This window comes from Elephantulus edwardii, unplaced genomic scaffold, assembly GCF_000299155.1.
Source record: "Elephantulus edwardii isolate Elephantulus edwardi_28Jun2011 unplaced genomic scaffold, EleEdw1.0 scaffold00102, whole genome shotgun sequence".
Classification (NCBI taxonomy): Eukaryota; Metazoa; Chordata; class Mammalia; order Macroscelidea; family Macroscelididae; genus Elephantulus; species Elephantulus edwardii.
The window spans coordinates 8,012,335-8,028,952 of record NW_006399852.1 but is presented as its reverse complement, the minus strand read 5'-3'; the positions used below and the strand labels follow the sequence as shown (position 1 = coordinate 8,028,952).

Here is a 16,618-nt window from a genome sequence, read left to right as displayed (position 1 = left end):
TGTCACTTTAAGCCACCTGAGACATTTAACATGGAAAAATTAAATCTGTCTTTTTTGGTAGACTTTTTATTCTTAAGTTTTTAGTAAAAAAGAAAATTCTTAAATGCACAGTTTTCACCCAGAATTTGTGCACAGTGCTAGCTTGGGTTATGAAATGTTGATGCTCCTAGGTTGCAAAGACGTACATCGTGTTTTCAGAACTGCCAAGGCCAAGCGCCTGCAAAGTCTGCAGCTTCTTCTCCTAACTTTTACTTCTGTCAGTCAGGGTAGAGATGGGAATTTCTCACGCGCACACACGTGCACACAGACACTACTCTGAAAGGCATATATCCATTCCTAGAAATGGAGTATTAATCCCACAAGGCAGTAGAAAATCCTTTTTCTAACTACCTCCAAGTTTACAAAATTTGACTTACGCAAAGGAATCAGGCTCCAGAATTCTGTAGCTGAGTTCTAAGGCTTTTCTTCCTACCTATGGCACCACTGTTTGCCTCAGATTTCCTGGGAGAAAGAAACTGATCTGTGACAGAGCCCATTCAGGTGGCTATGATGTCATAAAGAACCCTCCTGAGATTACAAAGTTAACCTTTGTAAAGACTAATATAATTTCTTACACCATCCTTTTCCATACATATTCCCACCAATTTTTAAAAAAATACCACCCATAAATCCTTCTTTCTACTCTTTACTTCCCCTCTCCCGCTCTTTTTCTTCTCTCTGTTCTTTCCCATATTTTCTCTCTCTGCTTCCTTCTTCATTTCTTGTCAGGTGTTGGTTTTCTTGGTTAATTCTTGTATTTAGACCTTCCATGTAAGATAGAATTAGCTGTACCCACCTTGTAAGCTATAACTTTTTCTCTGAAAGAACTGTACTCACCACATCAGCCTTCTCCATCACCGTCCCTGCCCTTCAAGGGGAAAGCAAAGTGTGCTGTGAGATAGAGCATCCAGCACAGCTGTGGGACTCGAGTTCACGTTTGCCCTGGGGTATTCACTTGGGCCTGTGCCTTCTCTTTTACTCCTGCTTTAACTTAAACACACACACACATACACGCTTTAACTTTAAAAGACAAGCAGACAAAAAAAACCCTAGAAAACCATAATCTTTTGTAATGCTCATATTTTCTTCTCCTTGCTTTCCTACCACCCCTTTCCCAAGAGAGTTGAGCCTGTGGTGAGATGAATTCCTGGGTCCTGAGCTCCCCTGTTTCTCTGCCTCTCCTGTGTCTCACATCCACTGGTTTCACATCTTGGCTTACAGACAGCAAGAAGAAATGCTTGCTATTCTTAGGAAGGCTCTACTGTCCCTGCTTTGTCTTCAGCTTGGATCCGAGCAAACCCGTGTCCTACAGACCTTATTGTAGAAGCGGACAGTACTCAGCTTACCCCACCATCCTGACCATTTTCTGGAAGTTTCCTAATGCTCCCATGTTGGTACTGTGTGACATCATCTCAAGACACACCAAGAAGAACAAATGCATTGCTTTTGAGTTGACTCCAGCTTGGACTGACATACTTCTATGACTCAGTGGAGAATTGGGCTTCATAGAGATTTCTTGGCTCTACTTAATATAAAGGTAGATTGCCAGGACTTTCTTCCACATCACCACAGGGTCGGTCCCAACAATTGTCCTTTAGGTTACAGTTGAGATTGAGAACAAACTGTTCACCCATAGACTTCATGACTCTAAGTGATAGTTTTTAGCAATGCCCACCAGAACTGGCTCTGATGGCCTAGTAGTAAGTAATTGCACTGCAGTACCAAGGCTATGTGGTTCAAATCCACCAGTTCCTCAGGGTAGAAAAATGGGCAGTCTCCTCTCATACAGGTGCCTGCCTCTCAGAACCAGCTAGAGGGACAGCTCTGGGCCAGTCTTAACTCGGTGATACTTAACAACAGCATCTCTGGCGGTTGTTGAGTGGAGGACAGGTGCTTTCTCATGGTGCATGCCTCTTCAACTTTACCCTTACATCCGTGTCTTAAGGCAGCCAGCATAAGCTATTAGCAGATAGGTATATATATGTTAGAAAAGATTAAAAACCACCTCAGTGTCATACACAAAATAATTTTTTAAATGTATTAAATTAGCAAATTCCTATGATAATGTTTGGGATGTGTCTTTCTTTTTTTATTATTTGTGTGTGTGTATGTGTGTGTGTGTGTGTGTGTGTGTGTATACCATCAAATAAGATCTATCTGGTACAAGTGGAGATTCCCCCTCCTTCTCCAGCAGAGTATCTGGTGGATTCGAACTGTGCACCTCTGGGATTGCAGGGAAGCTTCTTGCCACTGGGCCACCAGAGCTCGTCTGGGATGTGTCTTTCTTGAATGCCACACTTTACATGCAGGGTCTCCTGGTTCTTGGTATTCTGCACTGGATGACATGGAAAATTATTAGCTGCCTCATTAGTAATGATCTTAGTGATGACAAAACCTCTACATTTTTATAGTGCTTACTCTAAACCAAAAAATGAACCCTGATGATGCAGCATTGAGCTGGTGACCAAATGGTTGGCAGTTCAAATCCGTCAGGCACTCCCAGGAAGAAGAAACAAAAGGCTTTCTGTTTCTGTAGATATTTCTAGCCGTGGAAACCCCAAGGGTGGGAGGGGAATTCTCCTCCGTCCTGAAGGTTCAGTTTGAGTCAGTCAAGTGCCAGCAGTGGTTTGGTTTTAGTTTTAAGGAGTGAGCAAACCTAAATCTGTTGGAAGCAATTTCTGCAGCCTACTTCCTTTAATTCTCACAGAAACTTTAGAGATGATAGCCTATGATCACTGTTTTACAGAGGCGTAAATGAATGTCCTGCAAGGTTCAGGAGCTTGGCTCAGGTCTCATGGTCAGTAAATGGAGACAGTGGGATTGAGACCCAAATAGCTTGGCCCCAGTGGAGACCTCTGCCACCTGGGAAAGAAAGGAGAGCTTGCTTAGGTAGGAAAACTGAAGTGGGAGTGTCCAGGGCATCTACAGACCCTTCCAGCCCCCTGGCCACCATTGCTGTTGGCAGAATTCTGCACTCCCACCAGTGCTTGGCTTCACATTGCAGATCTGACTGCATTGTCTTGCTCAGGTAACATTCCATTTCAACCACTGCCAATTCAGCCTTTTGTTTGTTCATAGGGGACCACTATCAGAAAGCTTTAGCAACAACAGAATGGCTTGAATTCTGTCCCATGCTTTGATATGAGGATTTTCAAACTTGACCTTGTCTTTTGAAATTGTACAAGTTCTTTTTTATTTTTAGTCATGTGTCTACAGAGACTGCAGTCCGAGTTTGTATGTGAGTATTCTGTCTTGCCTCACATTGATCTATGGAACCAGTTCCCTGGATCCTTCAGAAAAGCTGGTGAATTAGGAGCTTCCCCTTCATGGAGCCTAGGTGGCTTCTTCTCTAGGCTAAACTGTGTCTCAGCCTCCTGGGTTTTCTCTATATATAGACCCAGGTCTCCGTATTTCCCTCATAGTCCAGCTCTGGGTCCTCTGCAGGGACATTCATTTTAAGGATAAAAAGTATCTTAGGAGGAAGGAGCCACAGCTCTGGAAAGGACAGGGTCCAGGACAGTCCTGGGGAATGAATATCAGGAGCAGGAATTTGCTGGAAGGACCTTTGGGAGGTCATCGCCATGATGCCATCCCCTTCCCATCTGCCCCAAGCCCTGGCGTGGCAGGTGGGTGTGGAAGGGTCACATCGAAGGTCTAGCTGTGGTTGACCCCAGCTTACTGACTACAATGCCGAAGCCTGAAATGGAGCCGTTCTTAAAAAGAAAGAAATTCATGTTATTTTTATTTATGTCTAGCCTACTTTTGAAAGGTCATGGAGTGAATCACAGTTCTTTTATCCTTAGCTATGTAATCATTTTGTAATCTAAAAGTAGTTATTGTGTGTGAAATAATTATAAATTCTATGCTACCAAATGTTATTTAGTTGGCAGACTTATAATTTTGTGACATTTTTTTCTATTTTAATAGTAGACACACAGTTGCCATTTAATAGTCTCAATCTGGAACCTTCTATGTTCTCTGTATTTCAAGGGTATGCTCTTGATGGTTACTATAAATATGTCCAAGAGCTTGAGTGTATCTGTTTGTATAGAGAACATGTAGGCAACAAGAGTTTATACACAACATTTTACAACAAAAATTATCTAAATTACTGGTTAAAATGGCCTTAATTTCCTTTTAGATGCTTTTGTGAAAATGTGATGATGATAATTACAATTGAAAAAACCACATTAATTACCTCTCACACAAAAAATTAAGTCTATGTTGACAACAAAATGCATCTCAGTTGCAATTTCTATTGTCTTGAACATGTACTTGTCTCACTGTAAATAGAACCCAGATCTTCAAAAGAGAATTTAGCTTATGGTCGTACTGAGCACTGAATGTCTTTCCTGAAGTCCAGTGCGGCTGCTATGTCCCACGAGTGTCGTGTGTTAGTCCAGGAAGTAGGGAGCAGCCTGGCAGTTCACTCTGTTGTCCTTGAGCCTCCTTCAATTCATGGTAGCTCTGTTCTTGTCAAAATAGAGATGACCCTATATGATTTTCAATAGGTGAATTTTTAGAAGTGGTTATTTAAGTGTATTACGATTTCCACCACCAAAACACTCCAAGTTATCCATAGCTCTATAATCAACTGTCTTTAACCAATAGGGGAGTCACTTTCCATCATATTTATTGTAACAGCTAAAATTGCCATTACCTTTTATTCTTTGTGTGTTATTATCTTACTGGTTCGCTCTTTCGCAGTGTGAATGATAAACTTTCTTTGCCAAACCCAACACTGTTCCATTGACTTTTGACATTTAATATGATGGAAAGGTAGGAGGCGAAATCTTTCTCCCCCTTTGTAAATGATTTACAGTTTTGCTGTGATTTCTACCTATTTGTGATGCCTTTTTTCTCCCCTTAAAATGTGGAAAATTCACTGATATTCTTCTGAGTGTTTCTCTTCTGTTACTGTGATTTGGAGGAAATGATACACAGTCTTTTATTTCTGTTTTTTTTTCCCTGTACTTTTCAGCCTGGAAAATATTTACGCATTATTCAGCTGTACTCTTTACTATTTCTTTATTTCATATCTACTGTATCTCTCTATGTGAGCTCTGGTAACCTACTGGTAAGGATTGAATTGCCAGCCCAAAGGCTTGAAGTTCAAATCTGCCACCTGGTTTGTGAGAGTAAGATGGGCAGTCTCCTCCTGTGTGATTTACTGCCTCCGAAAAGCCACTGGAGTCTCAGCTAACAACAACATAACCTGACAACGATAACATCTTTTTAACGAGTTCATTCGTCCTGTTGATATATGAGATCTGTACTTTTTATTCTCTCATTTTCACTCCATGCAAATGGGTAAAATATCTCTATCTCTACTCATCGATGCCTTAAAGTCCAGAGATCTGTAACAGCTAAGTAGGGTACACGGTACTGTCCCCATGAGCCCCGTAACCTGCTTCTTCATTTATGAAGTGCTTAGTTTTAGGGTCTTGTCCATTTAGTGCCTGTCAAGAAAGTACTACCATCCCCTGTCCCCGTCTCTCTCTTCTTGATTAACTACATGGGAAACCAGGAACTTGAGACATGGCCCCAGAGGCTGCTGTTTGGCAGGTGTGCAGACACCATGCCACCGTCTCCCTTCGTCCTTCACTGCCAGATACTAGTCATGGGCTCTGTCTGGAGAATTGTGCATTTATTTCCCAGTGAGGCTGTATTTCTTTAGGACGGACAACCCAAACAGGATAACTTTGTTTGCTCCAATCGTCATTCCTGCCATAATCCATATTTACATTTTCTCACTGGATTGAAGGGAGCTCTAGTAGCGTAATGGTAAGGAATTGTACTGCCAGCGTAAATGCATATGGTTTAAATTCACCAGCCGCTCCACGAGAGAAAGATGGGCATTCTCCTCCTGTGCAACTTACAGCCTCTCAAAACCTGCTAGAGGGTCAGCTGCGAGTCAGTGCCAACTCGGTGGTCCACACAGTGACAACAATAACACAGTGACAACAACTGGATTGAAAGGTTGTTTAACTCATTTGACGGAGACTAGAAAGGTAGATAATCTCCTTTAGGAATCAGTTATGGTTTTACCTGTACTATCCTTTCTATTAAATATATATAATCCTTTACATAAAGGATTTTATAAACTGGGACCTCTGGTGGCCTAGTGGCAAGAAGCTACACTGCAGTCGCAAAGGCATGTGCTTCAAGGCCACCAGCTGCTCTGTGAGAGAAAGATGGGCAATCTCTTCCCTTGCGATTAACTGCCTCTGAAAACCCACTGGAGGGTCAGCTATGAGTCAGTTCCAACTCTATGATGCAACAACAACAACAAAGGATTATAAAAAAAGCTTTGTTATATATGGACAATTAGATGAATGTGACAGTGGTGGTTTCTCTTGTCTTTTAAACACAGACTTTAATGGTTAACAATTTAAGTTCAATTAACTTTAAACTATTACAATCTAATGCAAAAGTCACTATTAGACAATATTAGTGACTTGAAAAGGGTTCCTCAGAAAATAGACAAATTGACTAAAAAGTATAGTGATAGAATTCTCATCTTCCATATGAGAGGCCTGGGTTTGATTCCTAGTCAACAGATCTCATGTCTAAACACCACCTTTCTGTCATTGGAGGTTTGCTAGTTGCCATGATGCTAAATACATTTCTGCAGAACTTCCAGACTAAGTTGGAGTAGGAACAAAAGCCTGGAAATGTACTGCTAAAAATCAGCCAGGACATCCTATTGGGCCTCACAGGGTTCCAGTCCACAGGGATCCTGGGGATGGCCGGTGACTTGTTCCGTTGTGACGCAGTCACAGTGAGGCAGGGACCACGCAGCTAACAACAGTCAGGTGAATCAGTTCCCGGACAAAGGCAGCCGACTTGGCCCCACTGTCCCCTGATCATCACTGTTTCTACCTCCCCTGTGTTCGGAGACACCCTTGGTTCCAGGCATGATGCTCTGTGTGTTTCCTTTGTCCGCAGGGAGGACGAGCACGCCCTCATCCAGCAGTACTGTCAGACGCTGGGTGGGGAGTCCCCGGTGAGCCAGCCACAGAGCCCCGCGCAGATTCTCAAGTCGGTGGAGAGAGAAGAGCGCGGAGAACTGGAGCGCATCATTGCTGACTTGGAGGAAGAGCAGAGGTAGCCCTGGGAGGAGAAAGCCTGTCTGCCCGGGAAAACATCTCAGGGACTGTCTTTAATAGTCACTTCTGCACGGCCCTGGCCTGTCTTATTTTTGGAAGGATTATCTGAGGAGCTGTGGTGGAGTCAGCATTTTAGGGAACATTAGCAAGCTGGAGGGCAGGCTGCAGGTTCCAAAGGCCTTCGGGGAATCACACAGAATGTCTGCTAAAACACATGCTTGAAGCTGTGATTTTGTGCCTTCATGCTCATAAGAAGCCTGAGTTGCAATTTGGATCCCTTAGCTGTACAGTGAAATCCGGAAGAGCCAGAACTAGACAGCATCACCTTCTCTTTTTTTTCCCACTTTTAACAATGCTGAGGTCTTAGAGTTTCTGTCACTCAGTTCAGTGAAAACTATTTGACTTCTGGCTTTTGCAAATTTTGTCATATTTAGATAAGCCCTACCTGACTCAGACCACTAAGAACTTCACACTAGTCAAAAGGTTGGCAGTTTGAAACCCATCCTGAGATGACTTGACAAACAGGTCTGGCGACTTAACCTCCAAATTGTGTGACTATACCGTAGTAGTTTTTCTGTCCATTCGTTTGTTGATGGGCGCTTGGATTGCTTCCATCTCTTTGTTATTGTGAATAATGCAGCAATAAACATGGGTGTGCATGCGTCCATTTGGGTGGCAGCTCTAGTTTCTTTAGGGTATATTCCCAGTAGTGGAATTGCTGCATCAAATGGCATTTCTATTTCCAACTTTTTGAGGAAGTGCCAGACCGCCTTCCATAGTGGTTGCACCATTTTCCATTCCCACCAGCCGTGAATGAGTTCTAATCTCTCCATAACTTTGCCAGCATTTGTTGTTTGCTGCTCTGTTGAACTTTGCTATTGTTACTGGGGTGAGATGATAATCTCATAGTTGTTTTGATTCGCATCTCTCTAATATAGATTTTGAATATTTCTTCATATATTTATTTATTTGCCATCTGACTGTCTTTTTTCATGAGGTGTCTCTTCATATATTTTGCCCATTTTGGGATTGGGTCATTTACTTGTTTTTCTTCTTGAGGTGCTAAAATATTCTATGAATTTTAGATATGAATCCCTTATGTCATGGCCAAGTATTTTTTCCAGTCCGTGGCTTTTCTTTTTACCCTGCTGAAGAAGTTTTTTTTATATGCTTAGGGATTGGATTCTTAGAAGATTCCATTCACCTGAAAAACAACGAATTCATAAAATGTTACACAACATGGGTCATGTCCTGGAGAACATGTTGCTGAGTGAAATGTCTTAGTCACAAAAGGACAAATGCTGTGTAACACCACTGTTGTGAAGCAGGACTGACCTGGGAACTTGGAGGTGAAGCCAGGAAAAGAGGAGATAGATAATGAATACTGAACTGGACAGATAAAGGAAAGAACTGTTTAAAAGGGATATATGGTTAGGCATTATTTGTATGTCAACAGTCCAGAATAAGAGGTACATTGCATAGTGGATTGGGGGAGGGTAAGGAATTATAATACAATGAATTAGTATTTTTTTAAAAAAGAAGAAGAAAGTAAACTTAGGGAGGGAAGAAAATATGCAATAATGAATGAATGAAAATCAGCTTTTCTGTAAACTTTTGTTAAAATCACAATTTAAAAAACAACAACACAAAAACCCCCAAAATGCCTTCAAAGCCCCACAGAACACTTTTCTCTGCACTTGAAGTTGCCATCAGTCAGAATTGACAATTGGTGGCAGCCCTTGTTGGGTGGAAGTGGAAGGCCACAGCCACGGTGTTCATTCTGGTTTCTACGCTTGCCCTTCAGGAGTCTGCAGGTGGAGTATGAGCAGCTGAAGGAGCAGCACTTGAAAAGGGGCCTCCCTGTGGGCTCCCCCCCAGACTCCATCGTGTCCCCCCATCACACGGCTGAGGACTCGGAGCTCATAGCGGAAGCCAAGCTCCTCCGGCAACACAAAGGCCGGCTGGAGGCCAGGATGCAGATCCTGGAGGATCACAACAAACAGCTGGAGTCCCAGCTGCACCGACTCCGCCAGCTGCTGGAGCAGGTAGTCACCCCGCCTGCCTGTCCCCTCCCCCGGAAGATTGCTCTGGGTGTCAGGGGAGAGGCCCCCTCTCCACATCTCAGTCTTTAAAAGGGGACATGTCAAATCCTTACCAGCACGTAATGTGTTAGCCTAGCTTACTAACAAATTTTTAAGAGAGGAGTACCCATTCTCCTTTAACACTCAAAACTATCTTCTCACTGACTGAGTAGTTTAGGAGAAAAGATCCTGTAGCATTTATCAGCATGATTATGTGTTGGAAACTTCTGTGGGACTTAAAGAGATGGGAGTGGCCCCAAGGTTTCATTTGAATCCCATCTTCCAATGAGCTAAGAACCCAGACTCCAGGAGTCATACATTCTGTTTGTAAGAAATGAAGTGACACGTTTATTAATATCCAGCCGCTGTGTCCTAACACTGAATTTTTCTGGTGATTGGTTTCAGACTTTAGTGACAGTAACTAATAGAATTTACCACATGATAAATACGTACTTGTGTGATAAATACAAAGCACTACTTGTCCTTCGATAGGGATGCCACCTCTTATTTTCTATATTGTGACTTCCTTCTCGCTTTCTGTTTCTTCTCTTTATACTGGTCAGAACCTACCGAAATGATTTTATAACTCACCAGTGGGCACTAACCTACAGTTGTCAAAACTTGTTCTCTGACTTATAAAAAAGGCATCACAAGGAATGTCTGCCCTTCTGATTCTAGTATTATTAGGACACGAAGTGCACTGGAGGGGATTACTTGTTCGATCCTCAGAGCAGGTACACAGTGGACGGCACAGGGCTGGTCTTGAAGATGCAGCCTGTGTGACATAGAATTTCAGTTGCAGGTAGACGAACCCCACCCATGGACTCCGAGCTGCTTGTCTCCTGATGGGTCTCTGATTTGAGCACACATGCCATCCTTTGCCTTTCTCACTGCCTGTGCAATGACAGACCCTAAGCACAGCCTTTCTCCAATATTATTTAGTGGGTCTAAGTCAGGAACAACTTCCTCTCCAGCAATCTTCTCATCTTGTAGAAAACCAGCTTTTTGCCATTGGTGTCCCTGTCCTGTGACTGGTCACAGTCATTCAAAGCATGACCGTTTCTGCAGTTCCTACACAGTGGGCTAGAGAGTTAGCATTTCTGAATGTCTGGCATCGTTTCAGATTTGCTGTTTTGGAGAGCATCTACCGCAGGGCCTCACAACTTGTGCAGGGTAACCCAACGCCTCGAAGGCAGTGTAAGCCCTCCAGAATGCTGGACCTTTTCATGAGCTCTTGTCCTGGAGATCAAAAGCATGACATTGGTGGGGTTGTGAATACAAAGGTTCTGAATGGTGCCATGGAAAGGATTCATTTTTTTCCTGAATTCTCTTCAGGAGCGAATACATGAAATCTTTATGTTAACAACCTAGTCTAAGGACAGAGTCATAGATAGAGGAAAGAAGCCACTCTCAACTTCGCTTGTTGATGCTCTCAAAGAGCCAAAGGGCCTCTGTCCACTCCCACTCCCTCCATCTCACAAGGTAGCGCTGCGTGATGACTTATGTGCAGTCAGAACTACACAGTAATGCTTTTAGAGATAGCTGATATCTAAATGGTTCTGTGTATCAGATTGTAAGCTCTTATCTCTTCTTAATGATGTAGCCTGAATGCCAAAAGTAGATGGAAAATTCCGCTTCCATAGTGAAAACTGGCAAAAACTACCAGACTTTGACTAATACAGATTTAATGGGGAAAAGCTGCATCTGAAACCTTGTCATTTCTGCATCTCTTGAACAATTGCTTGCTCTTTCTAATTGGATCGTATTCTCATCAATGCATGCATCATCATTTCAGTGTTTGGTTTGAGGATGCATTTATAATGTGCGTATGAGGGGGCGGGCTGTTGCAAACAGTTTAGAAATACTGATTTGTCACCTCTCTAAGAAAAAGCCCTGTGCGATGGGTACTAATTCTCACTCCAGTTTTATAGATTATAAAAGTCCAAGGAAGTTATTACAGGAGTTTCCCAGAATGATAGTGTTTCCTGGTGACACAGAATTTGAATCCAAACAATCTGATTCCTGAATCATGCCTTAACTGCTCTCCAAAAGTGCCGTTAAATATGTTCTGTGATTTTGAAATTGGATATATTTGCTGGATTTGAGTAAGTCTCTGGGTAACACAAATATTTTTCACTTGTCTAGTAACCTCAAAATCAACGGTTCAGATCTAACCAGTAGCACCAAAGGGAAAAGCTTGACAGTCTGCTTCTGCAAATATTAACCTATTGCTGGCAAGTGGATTCGGTATGAGCTTAGTAGAGTTTTAATTCAAAAGGCAGACATTGACGTCTACCAGCTGCTTTATAAGAGAGAGGTGGGTGGTCTCCTCCTATAAGGATTTGTAGCCTTGAAGCCCAGTGGAGGGTTTCTACAAGTGGAGTCCACTTGGCAGCAATAGGTTATGTTTGCAGAAGCAGATTGCCAGACTTTTCTCTTTGGTGCTGCTGGTTAGATTTGAATTGCAAGTAGAGCAAACAAGTTCATCCTGGAGAGGGTAAGACCAGGCTGCTCCTTGGAGGCAAGGATTATGAAGCTTCATCTGGCATACTTTGGACATGTTGCAAGGAGGGACCAGTCCTTGGAGAGGGATATCATACTTGGGAGGGTGGAGGGACAGTGCAGGAGAGGAAGACCCTCGATGAGAGGGATTGATTCAATGACTGGGGGAATGAGGGCAGGGGTATCAGAGACAATAAGATTAGCACAGGATAGAGCAGAGTTTAAGGCTGTTGTACATAGGGTCTCTGTGAGTTGCAGGCGACTTGACGGCACATAACAACAACTCAAACTCACTGCCGTCAAGTCTGTTCTGGCACCGAGCAACCTTCTTTGGGTCTCCGAGACTCTTACTTGCTCAGAGGACACTGATTATCTTTCTTCCCTGGAGCCACTGGTAGATTTGAACCACTGGAGATACACAGCCTTTGAGATAGGAACACAATTCAGCAGGGACTGTGCTGCCACAGCTCCCCTAAGATCTTAGGAGACAAATCTGCTTTGTTATACAGAGGATGCTATGTATCAAAATTAATTCCATAGCAAGAAGTATACTATAATAGAGTCTGTGCTGATATTTTTATGATTGATATAACATGCTTCCAAATTTGCTTGGTTGACACAAAAATAATGGAGAGAAAGCATGTGGGATGGAATTGACATTGATAAATAGAACTGGCAGTGTAACCACTCAGTTCTTGCAGGGGCCTGGCTGAAGGGGCCTTCGGTGCCTGTGCATCCATCCACCTGATGGTAAACTGTGTTTGAAAGTCAGAGAAGGAGATGACTGGTTTAATTACCCGAGGTGGGAGAGGTGAGGTCAAAAAGAAACTGCCTTGTTATTTGAACCTGGGTTCTCCTTTGTCCTCTGAATGTGGCTGCAGCCTGAATCCGATCCCCGAATCAATGGTGTCTCCCCCTGGGCTTCACCTCAACATTCATCACTCAGCTACTCGCTTGATCAAGATCCGGGCCCTCAGTTCCAACCAGCAGGTCAGTGTCTCCAGGCAAAGCTGCTCCTGTCTGATCTATGGTCTGCCGTTTGTTTTCAGTCACAGACTGCTGTTCCCAGGCAGCAGAACCTGAGGGCATAAAGGAGTTTTCTATGTTGTTTGGCCTTAGATAAATACAGATGCATCTGAGCAATGCAAAAAGCAAACACACTAGAGTAATTATCTGAAATGCACATGGTTACAATCTATAGGAGTGGATTGAATTTTAGTAAAAGTAGAAAAATGTGTTCTTTTGGAGAGAGTCAATTTAAATTTTATTTGTCATAAGACTAAGTCACTTTTTAGTAATTTTGTTTTCTGTCTCAATAATTTCATACTTATTTATATTCAGAATATAGCACTAAAGACTCTTACACCACATATATTATTCATCTGTGAATTCTTTAGTCTGTTTGCTCCCCCATCACTGCAAGCGTTGCTTCTCCCCAGACCCACCCTGAGGCAGAGGCCCCTCTCAGCCTGTCACATACTCGGGAGTTACATATTCTTTCTGATAAACTTCAAGGTCAGAAATTCCACTGTGAAATTCCACCTATTTTAACCAACCTAATTTGTTTGTGACAGATTTTAAACATGTTAATCAGAATAACTACCAAAATATTTTTGCCATAATTTTTTTAATCAAGAAAATTGTTGGCTTTTTCTTTTAGCAAAACACACCCACATATGTATAAAAGCAAAAAGGTAACCTAAGATAACTTGACTTGCTGAGTCAACCCGTCTTTGCTGTAGGCTTCAAAGAGAAAGAACAAAGCCAAAATGAATTGGTAGAATATATTTCTCATGTGAAAAAAGTATTTCAAGTGTGAATTTGTAGATTTCTGATGAATAAATTGAAATGCTAGCACTTCGTGTCTGATTTTTCACTCGCACTTGCTCCCCTGCTATGCAGATCCATTCCTCTCAAATACCTGGCACATTTTAATGGTATAAAATTGATTGCCAACAAATGGATAGGGAGTATTTTTGTCTCTGCCCTTAATGTTGTCACTTTCTCTGGGAGATGTTTTACAATTGGCCTGTAATAGCCTGGAGTAGTTCTCCCCTCCTGGATGATGCTGGATGTTGGTTTCAGCACGTGTGTGGCTCTTTGTCCCCTTTACAGGGGCGGAGGACGTGTTGTCGCCACCTCACGAGACCAGCGCAGACCTCACTGAGGTCATGGAGCAGATCAACAGCACCTTCCCGTCTTGCTGTCGTGAGTATGAGCGATCACACGCCTAGTGCTCCACTTTCTTCTCCTTCCTCCTTTTCTTGCATGGTGCATCAGTCTTCTTGGGTAAGATAGCACAAACTTCTATTCAAAATAGGATTTGAAAGGAAATCTAACATTATACACGTTGACAAAGAAAAGGAAGCTTAGCTGAGATACCATCACTTCGCTGGGACACAGTGGCAGCGATCCGGCTTTGAGGCTTTCTGCTATGCCTTGTGAGCGATAAAGCGAAGGCAAATGAAGTAATACAGCTGTTTACAAAAAGAAATTATCCCCTTCAGTGCAAGCCACACAAGGAAAACGTCTCATCTCAAAGAAGAGCTTTTAGTGGCATGCCAAACAAGGCATGAAAAATAGCCTTTTCTAATGTAATTCCTCCTCTTTTCTTCAGACATTATTCTCTGATGTCATCAGAATCCAGTACAGAGGGGGATTATTTTCAGATTTCCCTTTTTTTCTTTACCCCCTAATGGTTTCTTTTCTCATGAAATAAAATGATCATTGTTGGAAAAGCCAAATGGTTTGAAGCATCACAGATTAGCTGTGAGTTTTCCATGTGAACTAACAATGGGTAGAAAATATCCACATATAAACAGTTGAAATCCAAGGGAGAAATTAGAAAATGATTCTTATGACTGATTTTTTTTCCAAGCATTTATTATGTAGGATCTTCCAGCCTTGTAATTTCAGTTGAGTTCTCATCTTAAATACTTGTGCTCTTTCAAGCAGACAGTCTACTTTTGTGTGCATACAGGTCAGTTAATGCTGTGGCGGAGCTCTGGTGGCCTCGGTTAAAGGGTTGCACTGCCAATCTTGAGGCAAACTGTTAAAATCCACCCTCTGTTCTGAGGGAGAAAGATGGATGAAGGCGTCTCCTCCAGCGGAATTTACAGCTTTTGAAAAGCCACTGGAGGGTCAGCTATGAGTGGGCTCCAACTCCATGGCCTATAACAGTAACTTAATACTACAATTATAGTTTAAATGTCTTAAAGAATATGGAGATAGTGTTGAAGAGATCAGAATATTAGACAATACAGATAGAGTTGTGCTGAGTAGTTCCTCTTGGTCAAAAAGAGAATATGAAGATATTTTTTTTTATAATTTTAGCTTACCATCTTCTCCAGTTGGTTTTAAATCCCAGTACCCTTCTATGAAAATGAGGGGCTTAGTTTATAAAATGAGTGTGTTAGTAAACGCTCCTCTAAAAGGATGAATTGTTTCAATTTAGTGCAGAATAGACGTGAGCCCCAACGTGAAGCTGGTGCCCAATACCTGTTCCTGAGCGGAATGAATGAACAACTACGCTTTCTAATTGAAAATTCATTTTTGAACCTTTCCCAGATAGAACTCAAGAAGCGTCTGTAGGATTCATGTGTTCTGCTTCTCTTCAGTTGTTCAGCTCACCAGTATTTGAATAAGTCCTTCCCATTCACAGAGCCTATCATCCTTGGAGGAGTTATCTGAGCAAATCGGATTGGCACTCTCCCAATGCCAAGCCAATCCCTTGAGCCCGAATAACTAATGAGAACTTTCAGATTGCTTGTCGCCAACATTCAGTGAATTTATCTGCATGCTCATCTTGACTTTTGATTTGTTGTGGATTAAAAATTAGCATGGCCACAAGCACATTGCTACTTTTGGCATTCTTGAAATTAAAGTGAAACCGTATTCATAATCCTAATTGCATGAATTGACTACGTAAATGTGATTTTTTTCCAGTGTCTCTGTATTGTTGCAAGTAACATTTTAGACTACTTCTATCTAAAATTCATTGAATTCATATCCCTTTTAGTCCTGGCTGCATCCCTGAGTTGTAGCCTCTTACAGTCATTTAAATTGGTTTTCAGAACAGAGAGTTAGTTGTGTCCATCTCTTTCTTGACAAAGAGTTAATGAAGGGAATTGAACTGTGCTCCTCTGAACCAATGTATCTGCTTTCATTCTCAGTAACAGCTGGAACTGTTTTTCCCCAGTGGAAAATATTTTGTCCAATTTTTTTTTTAGTGTATGCCATTCAAATGTATTGAATTCTAGAAATAACCCAGGTATTCTTTTCCTAATCTAGTTAATTCTGTTAGACTCACAGGCTTGTTTTCACTGTGAATTGCCTGTGTTTATTACATTTGAGTGACAGTTACTCAGCTCACAATTTCACATACAATTTTTTTTATTAAAAAAAATTGAAAGTCTACTGTAAAATGCAATCATTTCCTGATGTTTTTAAAAAATACACTTGCATGATTTGTGTTCTTTTTGGTCTTGTTTTAACATGGTTTATTCTGGGGAGTACTCGTCTTCTATTTGATGAAAAAGCTTTTAGGTTTTAAATATTGGTTTGTGACAGAAGAGATTAAACTTCCATCTAGGTTTTAACTATTTGTTACTGACAGTGGAAGCATAATTTTGTCTCTTAAGAAAAACTGTAAACTCATCGTCTAAAACCAAAATCTAAATCGTTATTGCCCAGGCAGTTCCAGCTCACAGGGACCCAATAAGACAGGGTAGAATTGTCCAGAGGTTTTCCCAGACTCTAAATGTGCCACATCCTTTTCTCTTCCAGTGCTTCTTAAACCCATGATATACTGAGTACTGATTAAACCAAGCTAGCTTGCACACTAGGTGTATCTCGCCTGTTTCATCAGTTCCCCCCCCCCCGTTCCCA

General features: G+C 41.9%; 1 protein-coding gene across 1 annotated transcript in view; it reads left to right on the top strand.

Moving 5' to 3' along the window:
- Positions 1-16,618, top strand: part of UTRN (utrophin) — a 704,039-nt gene that overhangs the window by 682,432 nt on the left and 4,989 nt on the right. Inside the window, exons 69-72 of the mRNA XM_006891679.1 lie at positions 6,988-7,146; positions 8,953-9,193; positions 12,613-12,721; positions 13,847-13,939. Coding sequence (XP_006891741.1) covers positions 6,988-7,146; positions 8,953-9,193; positions 12,613-12,721; positions 13,847-13,939 — 602 coding nt within the window. The remainder of the gene's footprint in view (positions 1-6,987; positions 7,147-8,952; positions 9,194-12,612; positions 12,722-13,846; positions 13,940-16,618) is intronic.